At 40.6% G+C, this 26,257-nt stretch overlaps 1 protein-coding gene across 1 annotated transcript in view; it reads left to right on the top strand.

The window, feature by feature from the left end:
- Nucleotides 1-26,257, top strand: part of LOC128969026 (protein eva-1 homolog C-like) — a 200,912-nt gene that overhangs the window by 71,152 nt on the left and 103,503 nt on the right. The window contains exon 4 of the mRNA XM_054383701.1: nucleotides 11,750-11,902. Coding sequence (XP_054239676.1) covers nucleotides 11,750-11,902 — 153 coding nt within the window. The remainder of the gene's footprint in view (nucleotides 1-11,749; nucleotides 11,903-26,257) is intronic.

Raw genomic sequence — 26,257 nt, 5'->3', positions numbered from 1 at the left:
TATAGGGGTTGAAGGAATAAAGGGGCTGAGGGAGGTCACTTTGTTCTAGTTCAAAACTTGTAGCTTTGATTTATGGTAAAACTTTTGTGCTGAAAATCGATCTGAACACATGTTTTGAAGAAAGCAGGCAGTCATTCTCTCCACTGTAGGTTTAATTCTAATCTGAGAGGCCCAGCTAATCTTGTGAAATGTTAATGATTTTTTATTTTTTTTTCCAAACATGGGAATGTCCATCCTGATGTCCTTGCCAAAATCTTACCCAGGTAACTATTTTTCTTAAGAGCCCTAGGAAATTTTATTTAGAAAGCAACTGAATTATAAAATCATTTAGGAAGCACAATTAGATGATCTCATGATAAAAAAATGTCATCTTCAAATTTTCACACGCTCATATACTGATGGAGATTGCCATACTGTGTCTCAGGAGTGTCTGCCTTTTTGTGAGGTTGTGTGATTTTATTTTTTTTTACTTTTTTTTCGCTAGTTGTGCTCTGAAAATAGTACAAACAGAAGAATACCATTACTTGTGGCAGAGCTTTTCCAGCTATGAAAGAATTGCAAAGCCATCCTCTGTGTTAATGTTTCACAGTTGCTGATGAATGTGAAGCTGTCTTATGTCTCTTGGGCAATTAATCAGTTCTGCTCATCAGATTTCAGTTGGATTGGATGAAAAGTATGGAAAGGACATTTTGGAAGGGCCATGTAGGCTTGTATTGAATGTATCTAGCTTACCTTTAATGTGCTTTAGTATTGAATCTAGTGTGGGCTCTGCCATTGACTTTGCTGGCAAAACATTGCACCTTTTCTGTTAAATTCAGTGAACGTGGCACAAAAAGCCTGTTCTCATCATCCATCTTCAGTGCTTTCAATATCTAGGCAGAATTTGCAAAATGCTGTGAGAAGAGTAGAGAGCTATGGGAAGAACAGAATTATTGCAGAAATTTCAGGTGAGAGCAGGGAGAGACCTGAATGTAACACTGGTGACTAGTTTTAGTGGTGGGATAGACTAGTAATTCAGTAGTTATCACCCTTTCAGAAAAACATTCATCTCCTTGGTAAGACAGGTTTATTGGTGGCAGGGGAAGTTCACTGTATTGTTCATTACATTGCTTTTCTTGGTGGGCCAAGTTTTCCAAAGCAGCACGATGGAGTGAGGGTTGTTTAATGGGCACATCCTTCTGGCCCAGCCACTGAGGCAACAGAATAAGCCTTTTACCTCCTGCATTCATCAGCTTGCCTTTGCTTATCTGTAGTATTTCAAAGCTGTTAGGGTGGCACAGGGAGTGGGAATTTATAAGGGCAATAAAACCTCAGGCAGCAAATGCTGTGGTGATGAAAAGGTGTAAATAAAAGAATGCCATCAATAACAAAGCACAGATCCATCAGCCTATAATCAGGGGCAGAGAAACTTTAATGCTTGCAATTAATATTATTTTAAGTCATTGATGCACAGAGATTTTTCATGTGCTGTCAAATAGCCCTATCTCTGTAGCACACTTATCACTTGACTGGCAGGAATGGTATTAAAAGGAACATGTGAATTTGTTGTCAGCAAATGCAAAGATTATTGTCAGACCCTGCTTCCTCAGAGAAGGAAATGCTGCTCACCTGGGAGAGTTAATAATAATAAATTGAAAAAAAGTTTTCTTTCAAACTTTGTCAGTGAGCCCTGATTGACATAAGAAGGAGATTGAAGACCAGGGTGCTCTCTACCAATGTAGATGAAAAGATTCTGTTTGCTGGATCAGGTCTCCAGTATGCAGATGTGAACCACTAAACAAGATGAATTGTGAAATTGTCCTAAATTGTATAATAGAGCTGTGACTTTTATAGATCCTCTTTGTTCATTGTCATTTAAGCATTCTGTGTGGTGGCAGGAAAAAAACCAAGGGTAAACCCCCCCTTTTAAGCCATTACTTTTTAGTGAAGGATGAGGAAAGGGTATAACACAGTCTTTCTGTTCTGGAACAGGTGAGTCAACAGCATTTCCAGAAGGAGGTGGGAGCCTCTGCCCTCACACACTTCAGGAGATCCAGCCTATCCTTAGGCATTGTGGGCTTTGGCTGCTGCCAAAGTGATCCGGACACCTTCTCTCCAGAAGGGCCAAGGGCTTGTCCTTTAGGCAACCAATCACAATAAACACAAGGAAACCAAGTTTTTAAAAATTAAACTCAAGAGGCTAAATCACAATCTTATTGTGGTAAAGGTTTACATCTCTGAAAGACAAATTTCAAGATTTTCTGGCAGAACCATGAGAAAAAAAAAAACATGCCACATAAATATTATGCTTCTAAACTAGATTGAGATGCTGCAAACTATTACTTTTGTGAAAATCTGGATCTGTTATATTGAATCCACAGTTTACACCATGTCTGTAGGCCTCATGGAATTGTGAAGTGAATTGATACAGTGCTTCTGCAGGAAGTCCTGTGTTTGGATTTATTCAAGATAAAATATAGATCAATTGCTCTTTTCAAATAAATGTCTCTTAGAAAAAAAGCAGAGAAGAGTAAATCTTCCCTGGGATAGAGGCATGATAATGAACTCTTAGAGATACTGTAGACTCCTTCAATATTTTTTCAATATCAGTCCCACATTTGGTTTTCAAATTAGTTATACATTTAAAAAACAGGTATCTCCTGATAGTTAGTTTCAGCTTTTCATCAAGCTCTTCTCAGTTACACAGTTATTTTTACGGCACTGGAGGTTGTCATCTAATCATGTCTGTGGGAGCTGGGTCTTCTAAAGCATCCATGATGAATTTGGGTGATTTGGTGACTGTATTTCTCCCAGCTACATTTTTTCCTTCTCAGGAAAAGCCATTGAGGGAATACTATATGTTTAATTATTTAGGACAGTAGTGAACTAGCTTTTAATTTAGTAGGCCTTGTTTTCTCATATTTTATGCTCTAGGCAACTCAATGGATTATGTGCAAAATATTAATCAGGTGTCCTTTTAATGCTTCTGTGTCAGAATTATTATCACCATTATTTTAGCATTTAGAGAAGACCATTTAAATGATACAAGACTAAATTATCCCTTTCAGCTATTTTAGTAATAACTTTAAGCAGCATTACTCCAGATGTACAGCATCACTGGAAGAGATGAAGAAAAGTGCTGTGAGCAGTGGTACAAATGAAGCTTTTTCCTTACATAGTCAAATAACTTTTTCCTTAATGCATCACTCTCATCTTTTCATTATAGTAACAAACTTTTCCACCATGCTTCCTATGTTGCCTCCTATGGGAAGCTAGTCCAGACCTATATCCATGCTAATCTGCCACATTTGTGCTGGCTGGCAGGTGAGACAGTGTGACAGTTACACCCAACTTTGGCACTGATTTGGCTCTCTTCTGTGATTGGCTACTAGTTCCTAAAAAAGTAGCATAGAGTCTTAACTATGTTTGTCATCTCCACATTTCTGATAAATTTCACTAAAATTTAGCCATCAGCTATCCAGGTCCTTGAAAGGAGGACTAATAAACGATAAGGCAGAGCCTCAGGTGGCACAACGCATTACTCAGAGCTGCTTCAGAATATCAGCCCAAATTCATTAATAGAAGAAGTGGGATGAGAATGGAATTTGTCCTGGGCTCCCAAGTGTTTTATTTAGCTCTCCTCTCACAGTCTAGTGCGTATAGTTTGATATTGTTCCCTTTTTCCTCTTTAAATAGCCACACACCTCTGCTTGTCCAAGAGGGAAATGCAACTAGGTGCATCTGAACTCTACTTTGGAAATGAAATGTAGCAGTTAATCTGCAGCACTGACAGCCTCTTCACAGCGGAATATAAAAAGATAACTACTTCAGACTAGTGGAAGTGACAGTGGGGAAAGGCAGCTCTTAAACATTGCAAATTGGATGGTTGCATCAGGAGGGTAATTTTAAAGGAGTCTGACAAGGTCATTTGCAAAGAACAATCTTCTTACTTGTCAAAATGGTTTCAGACTTCCAAAACCTGGGACTCTTGAGTTTTCAGGGTACTCCTGAAGTTGGCAAACTGTCTGTTTGCTAAAACTCTGGACTGTGATCAAGCTATATCTTTCAGAGTTTCAAATTAGTTTCCACAGAAGGAAGCAGCACACTCCATGCCATCAAGGGTAACAAACTTCAAGTTTTAAAACTGAAATTACAGCATCTTCACAAAGTTTCTCAGGGGGAAATTGAACTTAGTGTTAAAATATATTTCTGTGCTAATATATGGATTTGTGATATTCTCACTTTTTTAATGTCCAAATTAAAGGGGGTCATCACTTTTAGATCCTGGCTGTTGAAATGACGGAATGATCAGGTAGTCCACAGCTTATGTGCTTGTGAGAGAGTCAGAGGAAAGGTTGTGCTTGAGGACTTTGAAGACCTTTGTTGTTCTGGAAACGTTTCCTCCACCCAGTGCTACTTAAGTGAATGCTGGATTTATTAAAATCCTGAGATGAACTGAAAGTTCTCATTAATTGCAGGTTCGCATGGATGTGGAAGAAGCTCTGGAACTCAGGATCTGGTGTGCATATTGTGAGTGAAAGGAAACTGAAAGAAAACAAAAAACAAGGATCCACAGCAGTGTGCAGTGGTCTAAGCAGATTTGCTGTTGTGAGGAATTTCTGATCTCTGTTGACTTAACTGTGCTCTGGAACTTGGAGACCAGAATCCTCTTATATCTTCCAAAGTGTAAAAGATGACAAATCCTCAGATAACAAATGATTGCTTGAAATGAAAAATAAGTAAATATACAAACACAGGAATAGGAGTGGGGAAAATTTTTGAAGGGGTGTGCTGGCCAGAAAATATTTTTTTAATCCAGTTGCTTTCTTCATGGTAGAGTGTAGGAGTCAGTGAAAGCTGTCCAAGGCACATTTGCTCTGTCTGCTTTGAGATGTGCTTATCTATTCAATATTGAAAGCCTGTCGACTTTGATCTATATGCACTCAAAAAACTCTCTGTATCTTACAAAAGGTCCTGGGAATTAGCTGATTACCGGGGAAAATAAAATTATCTAAAAACGAGGGCCACAGGTTACAAGGATAGGTGCTGGGTGGATATTCCAAAAGCTGTTCATGTCATAGTGCACAGGCACTGTTGTTCAGGACTGCTGCTTAAAGGTGTCTGTTCTAGGGTTTAATAGGTTTCCTGTCTTAGAGATTCATCTCCTTACTTCCCCCTGAAAAGACAGTGACAGTTACTCTCTGTACTCTTCCCTCGCATGATTAACAAAATCACTAGACAGGTTGCCCAAACAAGATGTGTAGTCTCTATCCTTGGAGAAAGCTGCTTCAGAAAGCTGCTGCTCTAGTTGACTCCAATATGAACATATGACTTGGCCTAGATGGTGTCCAGAGGTGCGTTTTGTGACTCTGGGAATTATGATCTGGAGTGACTATATCCATAGTAAAGAGTTTGTATTTTCATGGTTAACCCTTAGCTTATCTTTTTTCTTTAGGCTAACACAAAATAATTGCTATGTGGTGATTTTCACAGTGTAAGTATTCTGCCTAAACATGTGCTGAAATGAGCAAAATCTCACCACATGTGATGACTTCCAGTGTCCATAAAAGTTTGTTGACTTTTAATTTATGACTAAAAGGTCGTGTCTTCCTCTTGTATCATCTGGCCATATTCAACATTGCATGGTTAGTCCCAACAGTGTGGTCAGGTGGCCAAGGCAGCCAACAGCATCCTGGCTTATATCAGAAATAGTGTGGCCCACAGGACTAGTGTGGCCCCTGTACTCAGCACTGGTGATGCCATACCTTGAGTACTATGTTCAGTTTTGGGGCTCTCAGTACAGGAAAGCCATTGAGGTGGATTGGATCCAGAGGAAGGACTCAAAGCTGGTGAAGTGTCTGGAGAACAAGTTATAATGGTTTAGTGCAAGGGCTAACCTGTTTTCTCCCCCCCAAAAAAAGTGAGGTGAAAAGTAACACACACAACTCAGGGTTGAAATAATGAGATAAGAGTTTAATATAACATAAAATATAATAATCACAATGCATAATTACCTTAGCTTAGCCTATTTGAAAAAGCACAGTGAAATACAGGGAAAAATCCAGCCTAAAACAGAAAGCCAAAACCAGCAGTTACCTGACTCCCACCCATTCCACCACAATGGCTGCAGAAAAAAGAGCCAGCATTCAAGAACCTGGAACCCAGAAGCAGCAGCTGGAACAGGAAGCTTCCCACATTGCAGTGTGAACTTCAAGCCCCATGTACTCTGCTCCAGTTAGCACTTTCATTTTTGAAGCTGACATGACTGCAGCATGGTATGAGTAACTGCAGCAGATTCAACTCAATCCATGACACAAGTTGAAGACAGGTTGAGGGGACTGTTTGTTTAGTCTGGAGAAAAAGAGGCTAAAGGCAGACCTTATTGCTCTCTGCAACCACCTGAACGGTGGTTGTAGTGAGGTGACTGTTTCTATTCACTTGTCTTGAGTGATAGAAAAAGAGGAAATAGCCTCAAATTGTGCCAGGAGAAGTTTAGATTGCACATTAGGAAAAAATTCTTTACCAAAAGGCATTGGAACAGGCTGCTCACTCCCTGGAGGTGTTCAAAAAACATGAAGACACAGCTCTTTGGGACATGGTTTAATGGCCATGTGGTGTTAGATTGACAGTTGGACTTAATGATCTCAAAGGTCTTTTTCAACCAAAATTATGATAAATGAACAGTTATGAATTTCAAGCAAGAAATGTTCTTGGTTTTGGGTGGTGTGCAGTGGAGCATGCAGTTGAGATGAATGTGAGCAAGACAAGAATTGGGCTAAAGAGAAATTATTGGCTTACATGGAGTGCAGTTTGGTTCTGAAGTGGCATCTTGGGTGCAGCCTCAGTAACTTAACTGTTATAATCTAGATAAGATAGTCTTCTATGCCAAAAAGTTCTGACCTGATAAGGCAGTGGGCAAAATCATGTTTCCTACAAAATCTCTTTCCTTGCTCAGATCCCCAATTCTAAGATTAAATCCTTTGGGATTTTGTGAAGAAGACAGATTTCTATTTATGTGTATTTCCAGCTCTTTGATCTGGGAAATAGGGTCAACCGTTATCCACTGATTATATGCATTTTTATTGGGAAAATTTCATTAATTTTTCCCTAAGTTCTGTTGAAAAAAGTAATTTTAGGTAAGGTAGACCTCTGACATGTATATGCTCTATCACTTCATTAGACAGAAAATCTTTCTAGGAGCTTATTTCTCTAAGGTCTTTCAGAGATTGAGCCAACAGACATTTAGGTTTGTGCTTCTCATCCATGATCATTCAGAAAATTGTTGTGCGACATAGGTGAAAATGTTATTAAGACACTGGGTAAATGCATTTACTGCAGGTCAGCACTCTAACATTTTTGTACACATCCTGTAATTACAAAGGGTCTTCTTGATCACTGTACTCTTTGAAGGAGCCCTTTTTTATTCCCATTAGAAACATTCTAATTGTTTTCCTGTAATTGTTCTAGCTATGTTATAAGCATGCCATATAATGACCTTTGAAAATGTGTCTAGAAAAGCCTGCAGCTGTTCCCTTCTTGGTTTCTCTCTATTGAGTTATATTTAAGCCAGTGTCTCTGAAAACAGGCAGTAATAAAAGGGATATTATCCTTAGCAAATATCTTAATCATGGTAAATCTCTGTTGCCCTACAAATGACTGCACGGGGGATTAGAGCTGAGTAAGCCATTTGCTGAATATCACTGCCACCTTTCCTAGGCCATTTAAGCATGTTTAATTTTTCAGGGTGAAACATGAAACCCACTAATACAAATGTTTGCATTTGGGCTGAATTATATCCAGACTGTAGCTGTTATAGCAGACTTAGGACCAGATTGTGACTGATCTGAAGGAGGTCGGTTCTCCTTGGGAGAGTGAGAGAGAAAAATGCAGATTCTTTCCCAGACCCAGCTCTCTTATGTCATGCTGCCTTGGTTCTTTTCAATATTTATGTAAAGCTATTATGGGTTGAAATACCAGAAAATATATAGATGATGCTTAGCTCTTTACTTTTTTTTTTATATTAATCACAGTCCTTACCGTAGTCCAATGCCTGGGAGCCATCAGCGTCTGCATGAAAGACAGCTGGCTTCAGTTCATTTCAGCTAAGATGGAGGTGGCAATGCTATGAAGCAGAAAATACTTTTCAGAGACTTGTGTCCTCTGTAACATCACTTTCTATCTGTTTCTTTATCCAGATTTCTAACAGGTTGCCCAGAAACACAGAGTATTCTCCAGTGTTCAAGCTTAAAGGAACTTTTTTGGAATCTGAAATGCTACTGAATATTTAATCCTTTTTATTTTTTATTCCTTTTAAGAAAGCAGTGTCTTCTGTCTGTGCCACTTCAGAGGACTACAGCCCTAACCATTTTGAACTCAGACAGTGCTTGTGAACTGGCAGTTCCAATACGTGTTTCCTAGGGCAAAATTTAGTGACCATCATATGACATTTCTTTCAGGAGGCACAGACCTCTTACTCCACACTCAGTGTGCTAGGAGCATATTATTCATAAACTACACTGGTCCCTAAGGAATGTGCATTCAGATTCATCTCCTTGATCTAATATCTTGAACCATCCATTGGGCAGCTTCCCCCATAAACCCTGAACATGACTTCCTAGAGCAGCTACAAGGGTAAAAACTGAATGTGAGAGGCAGAGTTTTGTTGACTATCATCTCACGTCTGCTGGACTGACTTTCACTAGACATATGAATGTCTGGGCATCCAAGTATCTTCTGGGCTAAATGCCATACTCAGAGTGTTTAAAACCCAGTCAAGTTTCCCAAACAAGAAGCCCTGACTCTGGATGGTCAACAGAATTTAATAAATATTCTAAGGGCCTTAAATAGGTCCACAGGACACGTGGTTAGGCAATTATTTATACTTGTTAATTGGAAGATATAGCTAATAATAACCAAATCAGAAGAGGAAACCGAGTTAGTGTCTTGTAACCTGGTTACAAGAGCACCCTCGTAGTCACTCATTAAACACTTCAAAATGGATCTTTTTTCCAAAATTAATCAACTATTTCATATTTCAACAACTTTAGCCAGGCTCAAGTACTCTCCCTTTCCATAATATTGATTTAACATTAACTGTGTATTACTTGTCATGCTGCAGATGTTTGTGTCTTTGTGCTTTTAGCTTGAATCCATGTGGTTTTATTAAATCTATCAAGTTTTATTACACTCTGTTAGGTTTTTGCACTGTATAGCCAGATTCATGCTTTGATCCCTTTAAGTTCATAGAAGAAATAAAAATCATATTGGAGACAATTAAAGGTAAAGATAACCCTTAGCATGTCCAATGTGTTATTCAGATGCCTTCATGGTGATTGTGAATGAAATATCTACATAGATAAAGTTATTACTGATTCCTCACAACCCTATGAGGTTTCTCAGATGTTGAAAAGAACTTCTGTTCCTGATTCTTGTCACTGTTTTACTCACTCAGCTGGTTATGGGTGTATCTCTATAGATCCTGCTGAAGGATGTGTGTTCTTCATGTGTATTCTCCCATGAATGAGTTAGGTCTTAATTCTGTCTTAATCTACTGGGATGGATGAGAGAGTGTTTCCGGTTCAATACATATTTTAGAAGCTTGAAAGTTTCCCTGCAGTGGGATAAAACCTAGAACCTTTCAGAGATTTTTTATAAAAAGGCTGCAGAGTGAGAAGGACGATTGCGTACTGGAGTAGTGTCTATGGTTAAGGTTCTCATCCAGACTGTGGAGATTTGAACCAGGGTTTTCATATTCCATCTGGATTCTCTGATTACCAGATAATAGGCTATTTTCAGGGGCTATTTTTTTGGCTCGGAGTAGGAACTTCCAAGTAAAGCATAAGGAGTTGTTTATTCTCAGACATTTCTTTTAAATTAGCATGTGCCTATTTTCACAGAATTGTTTTGCTTGGAAGAGACCTTTAAGATGATGGAATTTTGGTGTAGTGTGTTTTCTTCATGCACTTTCTTATGAAAAAATTCTAATCTAATGTAGACATTAGCTCTCTTTGAGCACATGTTAAACCATATGACCTCTTGAGGAGTCTTCTGACCTAGATTCTTCTATGATACAACTTTAGTGGAATATTCCTCTTTGTCTCCAATAGGGAAAAATTATTATCGACCCTGTAGTTACAGTAGAATCCAAAACGTCACAGTAAGTGCTAGCTGCCATGATGTCTACAACTACCTGAAGGGAGGTTGTAGCCAGGAGGGGTTTGGTCTCTTCTCCCAGGCAACCAGCAGCAGAACAAGAGGACACAGTCTCAAGCTGCACCAGGGGAGGTTTAGGCTGGAGGTGAGGAGAAAGTTCTTCACAGAGAGAGTGGTTGGCCATTGGAATGTGCTGCCCAGGGAGGTGGTGGAGTCACCATCCCTGGAGGTGTTCAAGAGGGGATTGGACGTGGCACTTGGTGCCATGGTTTAGATAGGCATGAGGTGTAGGGTGACAGGTTGGACTCGATGATCCTTGAGGTCTCTTCCAGCCTTTTTGACTCTGTATAAGTTTTCATATGTATGAGTATGTGGTATTAGGCACAGAGAACCAGTGACAGAGACAAAACTCACGTCCATTCTAGTAAGTAATACAGGGCCAGGGGCAGCTCTAGGCACTGGTTGATGATTATCTGCACTGTTTGGTTTTTAGTGTGCTCTATAGCATAATTTTGACCTGATACAACTAGGAGCATTTTAGAAGTGACCTATCATGCTTGGGAAGTTACCATGGGTCAAGAATCCTTCCCATTAAGCAATTTAGATGCTGCTGTGGTTACATTGCTAATGGTGAATAACGTAATCAAGCGGAAGGTCACTCAGGCTGAGGAGCCTGAAATTATATGCCTGGCTGTACCCTAGGCTGGCTGGGGTGACCGTAGACATGCCACTTCAGTTTTCTTGTTCTCTTTCTTCTGCACTTGTATTAGTCTGTCTGCAAAGACTCACTTTGAAGTAGTGTTTGTCTTCTGTGGTGTTTTGGCAGACCCATATGAGGACAGCCAGTTCTAAGTTGGGACCTCTAGAGGTTCCCATAATACAAAGAATTATAGTAAAGAGAAGGGAATGACATGATTTCTTGTGAAATAATGTCCCTGTCTCCTTGACAGATGTAAACTGAGTGACTGTTTTCTGTGCACCAGCTTTGCAAAGAAAAGAAAAGTGTATTTTGATTTTGTGGTCTTCAGTTAAAGAAGGATCTGCATATCCGTATGTGCAACAAGAAAGAGCAGCTTCCAATGTGAACAAATGTCACAAGTAAGGTATAGCTCCTATTGAATCTGCCAAAGGGGAGCTGCTGTGAAAAAAACAGGTATTGAGCATAGTTTTGTCTGCATTTGAGCTGCTGTGACATAACTTAAATACTCCACACGCAAAGGGCTGATCTGTGGGTGAGAAAGGCGTCTAAAGATGGGCTTTAACCTTCCCCTGACATAGGCTTTTTATATCACTGTGTGGAAATCACTCAAATGCCATGTCTCACTATGTGTCTGCAAAATTAAATTATTGGCTGTGTACTGCAACTGGCGTGTATTAGGGTAAAATATATTAATTAAATGTGCTGATGATGCCACAGAGAGAATGCACAGTGCAGATGATTTGTGCTACTTTAGCAAATACAGTTGTAAGGCTGGGATTTGTGCTGGCTGTTACACACCTATGCCCAGAATTGCTGCTGCCTCTGACAAGCTTTCATCATGGGGAGGTGAGAGGCTCCCTTTGTGCTGAGTGCCCACCTCTGGATCAACTGAGTAATTAAATGTTTGTTTCTTTCTAGATGAATACAAGAGTAAAGTAGCCTGTGAAGATGACAAGCTGAGGCTAAGCTGTAAGAAGAGCATGGTGATAGCCATTTTCTCTGCTGTCTTTGGAAGGACACAAGGAGACAGCCTGGAGTGCCCATACGAAAACCTAGGGATGCCCATGATAGGTAAGCAGGACAACGGCTTGACAGAGCACAGTGATCCTGGCAGTGTGACTTCATTTACTGTCATCATGGTAGAGCTGGCACATATCCTGATTAGGAAAAGTGGGTCTGGGACAGTTGTGCTCCTGATGTGTGGAGCTCCTATGTTAACCAGTGGTGAGCTTCGTTATGAGCACTGAGGTTCAACTAGATGCCCTAGCCAAGTTACAAAGCCATGGACTTTTAGCAGATGTGCTGGCCTGTATGCTTGAAGGTACTCCTTGAATTTCTGGTTCAATTTTCTGTCGGTTTTCTGGTTCATGCACTGAACTTCTATGTGGACTATGGAGAAGCACATTATTGGTGGATATCATGGACTGTCTGCGGCCAAGTCAAGGCTTGACATTGCATTTAACCTTCTATAGAAGTTAAAGCAAGGGGTGTAAATTAAAAAAGTTGTCAAGTTGCATCATGTTACGTTTGACTTACAGCACATTGAGTAGCTGCTTCATTCCAAGGCTATGATAGTCTCTGACATTCGTCTGTTAAAGATCAATACATTCATTAAAAAACATTCACTAGAACTGTCTTCTCTTGGCCAGTGTGAAATGATTTTGAATACTTTAGACCGTGTCAGAGTGAGCAACTGTCTGCAGTGCAAAATCCTGTGGTTAGCATTCCTCATCATCCTTTCCTGCAGAAGTGAGAGGGAGCAACCTGATCTAGTTGAAGATGTCCCTGCTCACTGCAGCGATGTTGGACTAGATGACCTTTAAAGGTCCCTTCCAACCTGAAGCATTCTATGATTGTATGAATTAACTGTTTTCCCAAAGAAATTGCCTCCAAAGTGGGAAAGACTTCAGAGGTAACTATACAGGGAAGCTTGAGCTGCTGCTGTTGCCTCTGCTGGTACCTGTTCAGCTCTATCTGGACATCTTTGGCTTCAGAGTTGCTGATCCAGTGCCCTTAAGGAGTTAAATACTGTTCAAATGGAAGCATATGCAGTGACTGCTTGGAAATATATTGTGTAGATTATGGATGCCAGTAGGAAACCATAGGTGGAATCGGGCCAGTCAGGTTATTTGTGCAGAGTTGTGTAACTGAAAATCTGATCACTTGAAGCACAGCTTAGTTCAGGATCTCCTACCTAGTCCCATGATTCAGATGCATGGCAGGAGAGTTACTGTCCTTTAACAGGTTACCTCCCATCTCCTTCAGTGTCCTATATCCCTAGATGTGCTTCTGTTGTCCCCCAGTTGCCAGGGTGCAGAAGCTGAAACAGGTATGTGTAACAGGTGATCCTAGACTTCTTTCATGTGGTGTTTGGGATGGGCTAAGAGTGTATACACTGGTTGCTGTGGTGGTTTGGCTGCTGAGTGACAACTTACTGAGTCAGTGAAACTTGATGGGTTTCTAGTGTGTACCTGAGCTCACTGCTTATTTGTCCTTGCTGAAAGAGCGTGATCAGGCATGTATTGATAACAATGTCAGTGTGAAGTAAAACCCTTTGGTGAAGCCACAAAGGGTAACATTTTATTCTTCTTTTCCAGACACAAAGCCTCAAAATTTGTCCTGGCTGAGAGCAGGGAATGTGGCACTAGCAAATGGGATGGGAGGCAGTGGAGCTGAGAGGGCTGAGCTGTAGCTAAGAGAACAAGCAATGAAGTGTGACAGCAGGGCTGGTGTGCCATACCATCTATAGCACTTGTATGCTCTGCTGTTTTCAAACTGGCCTTGTGATCTCTACAAATTAGGATGTTTGCCCAAGGAAATAAGATATCAGATTGTAGAGTGTAGCACACAGCCTGCTGCTGGGATGAGGCAGGACCTTCCTGTAGCGTCAGCCCTCAAATGAAACTAGTTAGAGCAGGCTCAGTACAAGACAATGTAATGCCAAACTATTGGTGGGAAAGCTGCAGTAACTTTATTCTAAAATCCAGTGCAAGGTTTTAGGCTACAAAATGATGCCAAAAATGACTGAGTTTTTTGACAGGAACAAATATCTGCGTGTTTGGAGTTGCCGGGATCTCAAGTGTCTGTTAAGTCAGCCTGGTGCTGCTGGGGTAGGTATGTCCTGCCTAGGTAACAACAAAGGGAGAATAGGAAGTGTCTCTGGGACAGTGGCTGGCTGCATGTCCTGAAGAGCTAGGGATGAGAGGTGAGGCACACAGCGCAGAAAAATGCCTTCCCCAGGGTTTCTCAGGCATTTGGGCACTGTGTATGTAGGGTGAAAGGCAGACAGTATAGCTGCTGCTGCTGTTCCCCTGAATGCTGTAATCCTGAGCAGAGGGTGTATATGTGTGAGCTTAACTAAAAAAACATGTGAGTGAGCAGGTGGTCTTTCAATTTGCCATGCTCCACCCCACAAATCCTAGCTATAGTTGAGAGTGTTTGTCCAGGTCTGCTAGTGTGCTCAGCAACAGCTCCCTGATGCTGCCAATGCTACAGGCAGTCTGTGCTTATGGCTATTGTTCCTTAACTGGTTTGTGTGACCTCTCAGGACAGAGATCTAGTGATACAGGAAAGGGAAGGTGAGTTGTGGCTGTGGTTATCACTCCTCTCTTGACCCCACAGGAGAAACTGGTGTTGCATCCGCCTTCAACCCAAAATAGTGAAAAGCATATTCACAGTGTGCTTCCCTACAGCACACTACCAGAAATAATCCTCTTGTCTACATTTAGAACACCTAAATGAGGTGGCTGTGCTCCCAGCTGCCACTAGCAATTGTGGGAGCAATGTGCAGCATTCCCCAGTCTGCTCCAGAAACTGTACTCCTGCCATGAACCTGCCTAGCCCAGCAAGCAACTGTGTTTCTTCAGGAGCAGGTGAAAACATCACAACTTATAAATCAAAGGTTTCTCTAGCTAGAGAATATTTCCCTGCACGTTTCCACAGCCCTGTGATATGGAGCGGGCTGCTCCATGACAGCCTTTCATCCCAGACATTTGCAATGAGCTGATCTTACAAGTACAACTGTATGACTCAGACTTCAGGGCAGCATTCAGATCCCGTAAGGCAGAACCCAGTTATGTTCTGTGAATGGAAGATTTATTCTGTTTGAATTTCATGGGTCAAGTCTGAACCTTGGCAAAGGGACTTTTCCTGGGAAATCAGTCCTGGAAAAGTTTTTAGTGATTATTTTTATCCAGGGATCATGAGTTACTGGATGAATGAAGGGCTCATATATGCCCCAAAGGTGGGGAAGGGTATCTTTTCTTAATCTTTAAAAAAGAAACAGTTAAGAAAATTTTATTTGTTTTCTGTGAACAAAACGCAAATTTGAGTTGAACTTAGAAGTCTACAACTTCTGCAAGATGAGGGTTTTAAAGACCTGAGATCTAAGATGTGAAGAAGGGGTGGCCTAATAGAAACATTGTATATATTTCTGACTCTTCTATAAAGGGAATAAATAATTTAATCTGTATTGTTTCTACCTTGAAAAATAAGAACTTGTACTCCGGTAGGAGTGTTGGGGAGATAAAGTCCACTAATGATGAGATTCTTGGGTTCTGCAGAGAGGTGAAGTACATTAAGTGCTCAGGTGGAGGGATCTGAGGTATTGTGATGTTATAGCCCTTTAATACCTGCATAACTCAGCCACTGTTGTGCTGCTTTTGGGTGATGTAAGATGCCCAAGCCAAACTTCACACACCTTGTCATGCCATACATGTGCTTTCTATCTGTCTAATATCTATATGAATATGCTTAGCATCAGTGTAGGGAAAGTTAATGTGAAGAACTCCATTCTATCCCTGTCACATTAAACAGAAAGTCTGCCAGGATCCTCTTTTAACTAGAAACATGCTGAAACTTGTATCTCTGACGATAATGGGAAACCTCTGCAAACAGCTGGACCCCTCTTTCAATGCCTTGGGAACTCTGAAAAGCTCCTAAAAGAATTTGACCTTATTTACAACTCTCTTAGTAAAGCCTCCACTTTGCTGCCAGTGTATGCAGAGAGAAAACACAGAGAATAGGGAGATCTCTGGGGAAAGGGTTATTTACAAGCAACAAACCATTAATATCCCTCAGCTTAGTGAGCCCTTTGCTCCTTTATCATGCTATTTACAGCTGCCTCTGCCTGTGTCTCTGAGTGACTTGTTTATATCAAGAGAGACCAATTAAAAATTATTTACTTTTACCACTTTTATCTGAGTACAAGGTAATGATCTAATTAGAAGACTGCAAAGGAAGAACTTGTATTTAAAACAACTACCCTATTTATATTCTAGTGGAACAATACCCTTGATCATATTTAGGGCACCTGACATTCACATATGCATTTTTATGGTGCCTACTCCTCTGAACCACAGAGTGAGATGGACATGTTCAGCTGACCTCTAACACAAGACCCTGTTCTCTTTCTCGAGGACCCTGCCTTTCTCCATCATGTATACAAAGAACCCCCAGCAATTTAACTCTACATCCTGAATAGAAGGAATCTGGGCTTGGTTTTGGGCTCAGTGCAAGATCACAGGACTGGCTCCCAAGCCTGGCTTTGGGCCCTGGTGTGTGGGTTAAGCTGGGTACTCTGCTGAGAAATGTCCTTGTCACTTAACATACAAATTCTTTCCTGTGCCTCTGTAGGGGGAAAATGGATGTGTTTACAAAGCCCTGAGGAAACTCAGATGGTCAGTGGTACTCTGTAACTCACTGGATCTGATAACAAAAGAGCAGAGAAATGAGTTCAGCAAAAGAGCCTGTGCTTTAGGTACTCACTGCCTGGCATTTCTCATTTTAATGCAATGACAGAAGGTGATTCCATTGAGTTTGTTTTGATTTTCTCTTCTTAACACAGATGTATGCATGACTCAATCCAGAGCCTTCATAGTCCCTCAGATAAATATTTATTACACCATATAAATAATGGTCCCTTCTAGGTTGTTTATCTGTGATCAGATCTAGCATGTGAATAAATATGAAATACCTGCAGTAAAAAACTCCATTTTATTCCATGGTGCATGTTGCTGTTGCTTCCAACACAAGAGCTGGTTTTAAGAGGCTGCTGTTCCTCCAGCCATGCATGCATTTCTGTCTCTCTTGTGCTTCACTAACTGTGACCAGTTTTGTTTTTGTATTTCTACCAGTACAAGTTTGTGGCTGTGCTCTGATCTTGGTCTTAAGTGAAATATTGAAAAACACAAGGTTTCCAAACTGTGGAGCTGGAGCAGTGAGAGCTGGTAACCTCTGGCACTGATGGGTGAAGCAGCGAGGGACGAAGGTGGCGGGAGGAGATGAGATAGTCACTGAAATCTGTGCTCTTCACATAATGCCAGGTTGCACAGCCATCTTTTAGCAGATTTGAGTGCTTGTGGCTGAAATGCTTGCATACTACGTCCTGATTTCACCCTATGGGAGATGGTGGCCTTTAAAACAACTGTAAGGCTGGATTTGTGGGATGAGTAGCAGGCATAGGAGGGAGCCAGGCTCTGTCTTTCCTCTCTAATGTGCACACCAGGCTTCTGGAGCCCTCTTGCCTGTAGGTGTGACTCTATGTACATTTCATTTAAGTCCAGTGCAGAAACTACTTTATTATGTGTATAGCTCATGATTAAAAACATGCTTTCAGAGGCCAATCTTTTTGTATTTAATAAAACCCACAAGTATCCAAGTTTGAAGGCTAAATAAGTATCAGTTGTGCTTTAATTCACATATAATACCTTATTAAATTTAAATTGAAATGAAATTCCCATTTAGAATGCAAAGTTAAAGTGGGACAAAGGCTGCTTTCAGAAAGCTGTTTTTCAAATTTAGAGACTTTGCGTGTTTCACTTTTTGTCTCAAAACACAAGGAGGTAATTAAATTCACTTTACTGCTGTTTCTAGAAAACTCAAACTATTGTTGGATTCCATAGAGTCATAAAAAATTATTTATATGAAGTGTTTTTTATATGCACACAATTGCTATTAAAAAAATAAATAAATTTAAAAACCATTCAGATTTGCTTCTGGGCAAGATCTTTCTCAAAGCCCAGGTTCCACTTGGCTTTAAAAAAGCTGTTTACAGTGCAGTATGATCCCATGCAGTGGCTGTAAACAAAAATTCTAAAAGTAATAATTTATATAGCACTAGCAGGCTCTGCAATAATATTGGTATGATATTTGAAGAAGTAAAGTGGGTATTTGCATCAGTAGTATCAACCTTTTAGTAGCTGATCTTATAAAAGATGCCTATTGCCCAATGATTAGTTAAAAGCAAATCCAAGATATAATTCTAATAATAAAAGGGCAGAATTTAAGAGATTTAAATCTATAGCATCTCAGCTTTTTTCCATGGGGTTACTCTAAATGAAAACCAGTGTAACTTGTTCAGAACTCACAAAGTTCCCCTCTAATTCGCATCACTCAAGAGTATTACACAACTACCATGCTAGTGAGCCTGAGAGACAAAGGCAATGTGAAACCTGTGAGCTTTCTAGCACATCATGCTTTATTTTAGGAATCAAGGGCAAGAAGTGACTTGTAGATTGTGTCAGCTGGGTAGCTTCTTTAAAATAGTGGGCCAATCCCACAGTTTCTGATGTTCACCTTGCTTCAGCATGGATCTAGGGGCTTGTTGAACTATACCCATGTTCAGGAGAATACTTTTGTTGGGCTGTAATGGATAGGGTGGACACATGAACTCAAGAACTTCACAGAGCAGTAGGTGCATTGAATGCACTATCCCTAATCTTCTGAGTGCAGTAAAAGCTGTTAGCTTCTTACAATCCACAATCAACTCTGCTGCAAATTAAATAATAAAATTTTACTGTCATTGGCAGACCAAAACTGCTTTGTTCTCTGCAACTTCTTTGAGCCAAGTTTGCATCTGTCCTCATATTCTCACTTTAGCCCCCAAACCTGCAAAATGTTATTAATTTGCTCAACTTTACACACTCTGAGTCAGTCTCTGCAAACTGGAGCCTCATATGTTTTACATGACTTCTAGTTCCAGATAAAAAGGTGAAAAGATGATTTGAGTCCACATTAATAAACCAAGTGTTTCTAAATGTAACTAGAGCATTTGTAATTAAACCTGTAGTTGATCCTTCAATTTCAGCCTCTAGATGTGATTAGTTTCTTTTAAGATCATTTTCTCTCTTTCTTTTTTTTTCTGGCCTACTGCTGAAGTTTCCAAAGTTTTATGAAGTGTGTGGTGAGTAATTTTTCTCTCCTTTCATTACAATGTACTTTTCAATGTAAAGCTAACCTTCTCTACATATCTTTCTAGTGTTTGGATATGGACTTCTTTTTAAGCCAGCTGTTTTCAGTTCCCTGCTGTTATCTGTAATAATCATAGTGGAAATTTATATCAGAAGCCCAGCTCAACACGATACCAAAGTACTTGGCACCACCAAAGAAAAAAACTAAATAGGAAGTCCCTCAAACACAAAAGCTCACACAAAAAGAAATAGCTTGCTGAGACTGATGCTGTTGTGAGGGAGGCAGATGACTCTTGGCCTCAAAGCTGACCATGAGATGATGGAGCATTTTTCTGACTCTGTTCTGCACAGCTGCAGGTAATACTGCAGATACTTCAGAAACCAGAGATAGTGTGTGGGCCCAAGACCCAACTGATAATTCTCCACTAGTCCTGACTGCAAATCTTTTTCCATATTAGTGGCTTATCAAGCAAAAATTCTCCTGATTCCATGCTTCTAGCTCAGGAGTGCTTTTAATAATCTCTTCTAATGAATGAATTTCTTTTACTTTCTACTTGAAGGTTTTTCTTGTCCTATACAGGTTTTCTGAAGCCTGTTTTGTTATGTCTTCCAAGCCAGCATCCTTTTAATTGTTTTGGGTTGCTGCTCATGAGTTTTCCTCTTTATATATCTTCTGCATCTTTTCTCTTTTAAGGGTAGTTTTTAGTTTTCACTGGTTGGTCTTCACATTGGTTGGTCTTAATGGCTAAATATGTATAGTTTGGTTTTATCTTTTTTGGCTTCCATACTTTTGGTGGTTCTAAACTGAGCTCACTTCTTGTGTCCTCTCTGGAGGTGTGCATGCCATGACAGAAGAAGAGAAATCCAGTGTATTTCTGTTTCCCCCATCTGAAACAGTGTGACAGTGCTATGCTGATAAAGAAATTACCTTCACAGGCTGCTTCCTGTAGACAGAAACTGGACAAAGTCCATCTTTATTAACTGTCTTCTATACTGGCTTTTAAAAAGAACATCAAACTTAGTGAGCACAGGCTAAACTGAAAATGTCTGGGATTTTACATATTATATGTGGTGCAGACCAGCCCTTCAATCCTCCATGAAGACATGCTTCAAAGGCTCCTAGGAAGGCTAATTCTGCCTAATTTGCAGCTGAAGCAAAGGCTTAGATACCTCCAGCAGCTGTTGCTTTGTGAATATTGTATCAACCATAGCTAATGGAGCATCTTTAAAATAAACAAGAAACTGTCCACAAACAGAAAGATAACTTCCTTCCTTCCTGCTTATGACAGAGAGTCTTTTGCAGAATGAGGTAGTTTCAAGTCACTCCTAGGCAAAATATGAAAGTGAGTTTAGGCAGCTGCCTCACCTGCAAAGCTGGAGTTGCTTTTCTCCTTCTTATGGTTTTTTTTGCCGTTCCATTGAAATTTGCTTTCTCTTTTGGTAGATGTGTAGCTAGCCACACTGCTGACTCAGGCTTGTCAGATGTCTTTGCAAGAACTAAGTTTCCCTCCTTTTAGTTACCTGACTCCTGCATCTTCCACTTTTCATTCTGTTCTCTCTGCTTCATAGCTCTCAGAAAGTAGCTTTTCCTGTTTTATTCTTTATTGAGAAATCATGCTGCATGTTTTGGAGAAAAATCCTGTCTGTTGCTTGGGAGGAGTTTCCTCCTAGTGCTGTCAATTGTTTGTAAATTACTTCCCTCAAGGGAATATTTATCTTAAATTGTTCTGTTCACTTGCTGCTCAAAAGACAGCAAGTCAAGATAGGGTTCTGCTGACTGTTTTAATTCAAGATCTAGGTCTGCTCCAGATGCCTTTACACTGAGCCAAGGTATGCCACAGAATTAATCTCTTGATCATATACCACCAGTCCTGTTCCAGATCCCAATCACTTACCTCACATGCACTGCTTGAAATAGTATTTTAGACAGTGATTCTTTTTCTGAAGCCTTTAATTGCAGCAAATCACTTGATCCTTTTGATGCTTCAAGATCTTATAATTTGTTGGTTGAGAAGAAATGAGTGCCACAGGTTTTGGCTTTATTTTGCTAAATTAATGGTCTCAAAGTGTGCATCCTCTGATGAGTGGGTGGAGTTTTCTTCTCAGGCTCAATTTCACTTTTTTCAAGGGCACACATGTTGATTTTGGAATGTGCTCCATGTCCTGCTGCCTTTCCACATCCATGGGCAGCCTGTGGGAAACCACTACCTAAGAGCCTTGCAATATGCTAACATACTCACACATTGAGACATACATGGTTCTGCTCCCTCTGGACAGCCTTCCTCATCAATGATTTTGAAGGTCTTTCCCAACTTAAATGAGTCTATGATTGTGCCTGTGGAGGAATTTGCCTTTTCAGGGTCAACATGGATATGGCAGGTGAGTCTGATCATGAGGTTAACAGGTACATAGATGTTCATGAGCATCCAGCATATGCCCAGCTTCACTGTGGGATTAGTCACCTGTCTTAAAACTAGGTGTTTAAATCAGTTTGTGGATCCACCTGTGATGACTGCTGACTTGAAAGAGGCTCTGAGCTCCACCAGAGCATCTAAGAGTTACTGCAATGCAAAAATTAAGCTGTTTGAAAATGTTCTTTCTAACCTGGAAAGGTTTCACAATCAAAACCAACAACATCTGTCTTGGATTTCAGATTTGAATGTGTCACCTTATTGGCAAAACCCAAGTATCAGTCAGTAACCAAAGTAACAGATATGATTAATAGGCATTGGCTCCTTCTTTTTTTTTTTTTTTTTTTTTTTTGCACCAGGAAGAGGTAATAAAGAAATAGTCATACTGGGAAGCAACCTTGAACTGACTAAAACCCATTCATTGTGGTGAGCTTGATTATACGGACATTACATCACTGAGACTGATTCCAGTTCTAAAGTTAATGCTGTCTGCAAGCTGCAGCTGGTAAGATCCTCCAGTGTGGCTTTGTTGCCATCTGATTTGAGTTTTTATCCTGTCAGGGGCTGGGCTGATAAAAGTAGTAGGTCAGGGAGTGTTATCATACTAAATGCAACTGTTAAGATGAATTACCTACTGAGGACTTAGACTAAGAATTGTGAAATGAAACTTACCAGCAGTCTGTATGTGTGGAGTGATCCTGCAAAAGGGAATTCACCTCATACCAGGAAGAAGGATGGAGGGACATGCAATTTCTCGAAAGTGAAGCCAGGAGTAAAGAGGATAAAGTAAGCTGATCTCACTCTCCACTAAACCCCAACCTTAGTTTAAAATACCATATTCTAAGAGCACAGCTGAGATCTTTAAAGACTTTCACATGTGGAAGTTTCCTCATAGCCAGGATTTGTATTTGCTCTTCAGCAGTATACTGAAGAAATCCAAGACTAATGAAAGTCAAGGGTAACTCTGGCCCAACTGTGTAAGTGGGCTTTTTATCATCTGTGATGTCTTAAAGCAGTTTTTACTGCTCTGCTGTGGGATTTGAGCTTTGTGAGCTTTAAAGGGTTTTTGGCAGGTGCCTGGATCTGCTTAGCAGTACTTACTTTGGATTAGTGATATGGTGCTGGCATTTGTGAGTGTCCTTCCGGTACTTCTGACACATGTTGCTTGTCACTGATGTCAGTATAGTATTTCATATAACATCCATAGTCTGTATTTAGCAAGCAAGCCAGTAAAAGGAAGGAGATGTTGCCTTGGACAAACATGCCATCTGGTGCAATAAGAGTGTCACATCTATTCTCCTGCTTCTGAAGACCTGGAAAACATGAATTTAGCCAGCTGAAGGGAACTATAGCCTAGCTCTGCTCTACTACATTGGGGGACTTGGTTTCCTTATATCTTTCTGAGAGGCTAATTGCATGATTTATGGATATGACAGCCTCCGTTTTCTTGCCTTTCTGAGCTCTGGAAATGGGCACCTGGAGGTAAAGACTTCTAACACGGAACGACCTCCTGAAGTAGTATTGATGTACTTGGAGATCTCACTTCAATCCAGCTCATAAGGACTTGTTTACATTTGAAAGTAAAATTACCTCTATGCACTTCATGACTGCCAGCAAGAGCAATGTTGAGTGTTTTTATATTCCTGGGGTTAAAAGAAAATACCATCAGTTGTCACTTCTAGCCAGCTCAATGACATGGTGGTGACTGTGATTTCTGAGAGTGCTGTAGCCTCAGTCGTCTCTCAGAGGTATTATTGACATCGTCAGTGATAGTGAGGGAATAAAGGTATCTGAATATAACATTCTGACATCCAGCTAAGTGACCTCCTTATCACAAATCCTTCCATGTGGATAAAGGCGATGGGACCATTTGGAGGTTTTGATTGCTGCTGTTTATATTGTTCAGTTCAATGTGTCTCATGAAGAATTGATATATTGGCATATCAAAAAACCCACAAACCCCAAAACCAAAACCCCCAAACCAACCAAAACCAAAACCCAAGAGGTGAGACTAAGCTAATTTCAACACTGGTGTGGTTCTCCCTCAAATTACTGTTAGTTACTTGCGCTGGCATTTATGGGGATGCACAAGGCATTTGTACTTAGAAATTATGTGCAGGGAAAGTTCCCTGTTGTGACCAAAGGCAAGTCTCTGAAGTGAATACTTTGTCAAATTTTGTCCATAGCGTCTGTTTCTTTTTTACAGGGCTGGAAAAATAAGGCTGATTCCAAGGGAATGACTCAGGCCTTATCATGTGGAAAAAGAGATTATTTAGATTTACCATGTGGAAGCTTGGTGTTGTCAGTGGAGTTTATATGGATCTTCTTATGTAGGTACCTCAGATTACTTTTTGCCATTCCTGAATTCACTAGATTTTGGTGCTCATTAGAGTTTGGAGATTGCTGGCAGCAGTAAATACTCACCTAAATTGTGACTGTTGCTACAAAAGCTAAGGAAATTATTACAAGAAACCTCCGTAAAGATAAGAGAAACTGGCAGCCACAGAGATCCATATTTTTTAACATCTCCAATAATGACCTGGATGATGGGACAGAGCTTCTGAGTAGTACCAAATTAGACAAGACAGTTGTTAACAGCAGGGGTTAGGGACCTCAGAAGAACCCAGAGCTAGAGAAACCTTATGAAACCTGGTGAAGTTCAACAAAGGCAAATGCAAAGTTCTGCACCTGAATAACCTTCTGCAATGGCACAGGCAGGGGGACAGCTAGGTAGAGAGCTTCTCTGCAGAAAAAGGACTGATGGGTCTTGGGGTCAACACAACAAATATGAGTCGATTATGCAGTCTTGTGGCAATGGTAGCTAAGTGGATGCTGGACTTTCTTAGTAAGAATATTGTAAGAACATCAAGAAACGTGTTTATTCGTTCTCTTTGGTACTCCAGTACTCCACTTACCTGGAGTGCTGGAGTGTCCAGTTTAGGGCTCCCTCAAAAGAGACATTCAAATACCTAATTGGTGACTCTACAGATGACTATTCTTGGAAACACACAGGAAAAACCTCAAACAGCAAAATCAATGAATACAAGTTGCAGCAATGAAAATCTGATTAGATATAAGCTAAAAATTCTTTACCCCGAGAGTGGTTTAGCCTTGGAAGAGATACCCAAAGAGTTTGGGGAATAGTTATCTGTAGAGATTTTCAAAACTTGCCTGGGCAAATTCCTGAGCAATCTGATGCAACATCAAAGCTGCCTGTCCTTTGGGCAGGAGATTGGAGTGGATAGGCTCCAGATATTAGTTCCAACTGCATTAATGTAGTGTTTATCTACTACAGTCCCAACAGACGACATTTTTCCTGGATGTATTTTGGTATTAGTCCACATATAAGAGGCTTTTAAAATCCCCACCTGTAACTGAAGCATAGAGTCTCTTCCACTTTTTTGCTTGTTTTGGCTAGTGCAGGTTGATCTAGGGCAGCCTGGCAGTTGGAGAGTTGAGGTTTTCACTACTGATATTTGTCAGTGTGGAAGCCTGGTCTGTGTCTGAAGAAGCTGGGTTTCTAGGGCTACATGTGTTCTGGCAAACTAGCGGTACCAGGGCCTGGAAATAGATCTTCTGTACTGTTAAACTTTTGTAGTGTTAAAGATGCCGTGGTCTGTGGCATAGTTTGTTGCCTTGACCCAGCTAATTTTGTTAGGCAGTCCAGAAAATTGTTTAAGGTTGGTTATGGGAGAGGGACTGGGTATCACTAGTCTGCTTTGGAGGGTAAGAGCATTCAGTAGCCTGATTGTGAGTTGTTCCACCGTAGATGACCTCAAGGCCAGGGAATGGGCTAGGGCAAAGTTTTCATTTACCGGTGAACATGTAGCCAAACAGTGTAGGCTGGACCTGGACACTATTAAAAAACAGGTAGGAATCGCATCTGCTCTGGCAGATGGAGCTCCATATGAGAGACTGGGTATATAGGGCTACATGGAAGAGGGTCTTATAACCCAAGCTACATTTGCAATGAGAGTGTGGCTGATGAAGGTGCTAGAACTGTTCCACTATGCCTGTATACAGTATGGCACGTTGTTTTCAGTAGTATCATGGGCAAGGCTATCCTCTTCTGGAGAAAAAAAGATGCAGCTACTATTTGATAATGACATCATTGATACTGTGCTCACCTACCACCATCAGCTACTCTGTACTGAACAGAGTGAGAATGAGCCTGCTGCCTGGTCCTGTGGCTGGATGACTTCATATTCATGCAAGTAAATCCTCTAGCATGTACTCCTACTGCTTTGTTTTCTATCCAAAATATTTGGGGGGACCTTCTGCAAACTGATGGTTGGGACTAGACTTGTTATATCTCAGACTATATTGTCTGTTTATGGTAATGTTAGCTGGCAAAACCATTCTAAGGAACAGGGTAGCACTTAAACAAGAGGAATAATGGTACGTCTGGATTTGAGCCCTGCTTGGTTTCCTAGTGCAGCTGTAGATATTAAAGTCAGTAGGGATGGAGATGGTAGCCTGCCCAGAAATGCAAGGAAGGAAGGAGGTCATCAATGCCAAGACATAATTGGTGACTGCTAGAAAAGCTGGGACGTTAGTGTGAGGGAATATAACAGATAGATCTCCTAGAAGTTTCTAGAATCTAGATTCAGTGTGCTGAATCTACAGATCTGGCACCTGAAGAGTCAATCCATTTTGTTAAGGTGGAGGGCAGAGTCTTATTTTTACTACTTATTATTACCACTCATTCCTACAAGAGGAATGTCCCAAAGGCTGACCATCTGTGGTGATGATGTATGCAAAAGTCTTGTTGTGCCTCTTACAGGACTGGTAATAGGTAATCCCCCATCCTCCACAGAGGCAGTGGT

The sequence above is a fragment of the Indicator indicator genome, chromosome 9 (assembly GCF_027791375.1).
Source record: "Indicator indicator isolate 239-I01 chromosome 9, UM_Iind_1.1, whole genome shotgun sequence".
In the NCBI taxonomy this organism is placed as follows: domain Eukaryota; kingdom Metazoa; phylum Chordata; class Aves; order Piciformes; family Indicatoridae; genus Indicator; species Indicator indicator.
Note: the sequence above shows the minus strand (reverse complement) of the source record. Positions and strands in the feature narration are given on the sequence as shown.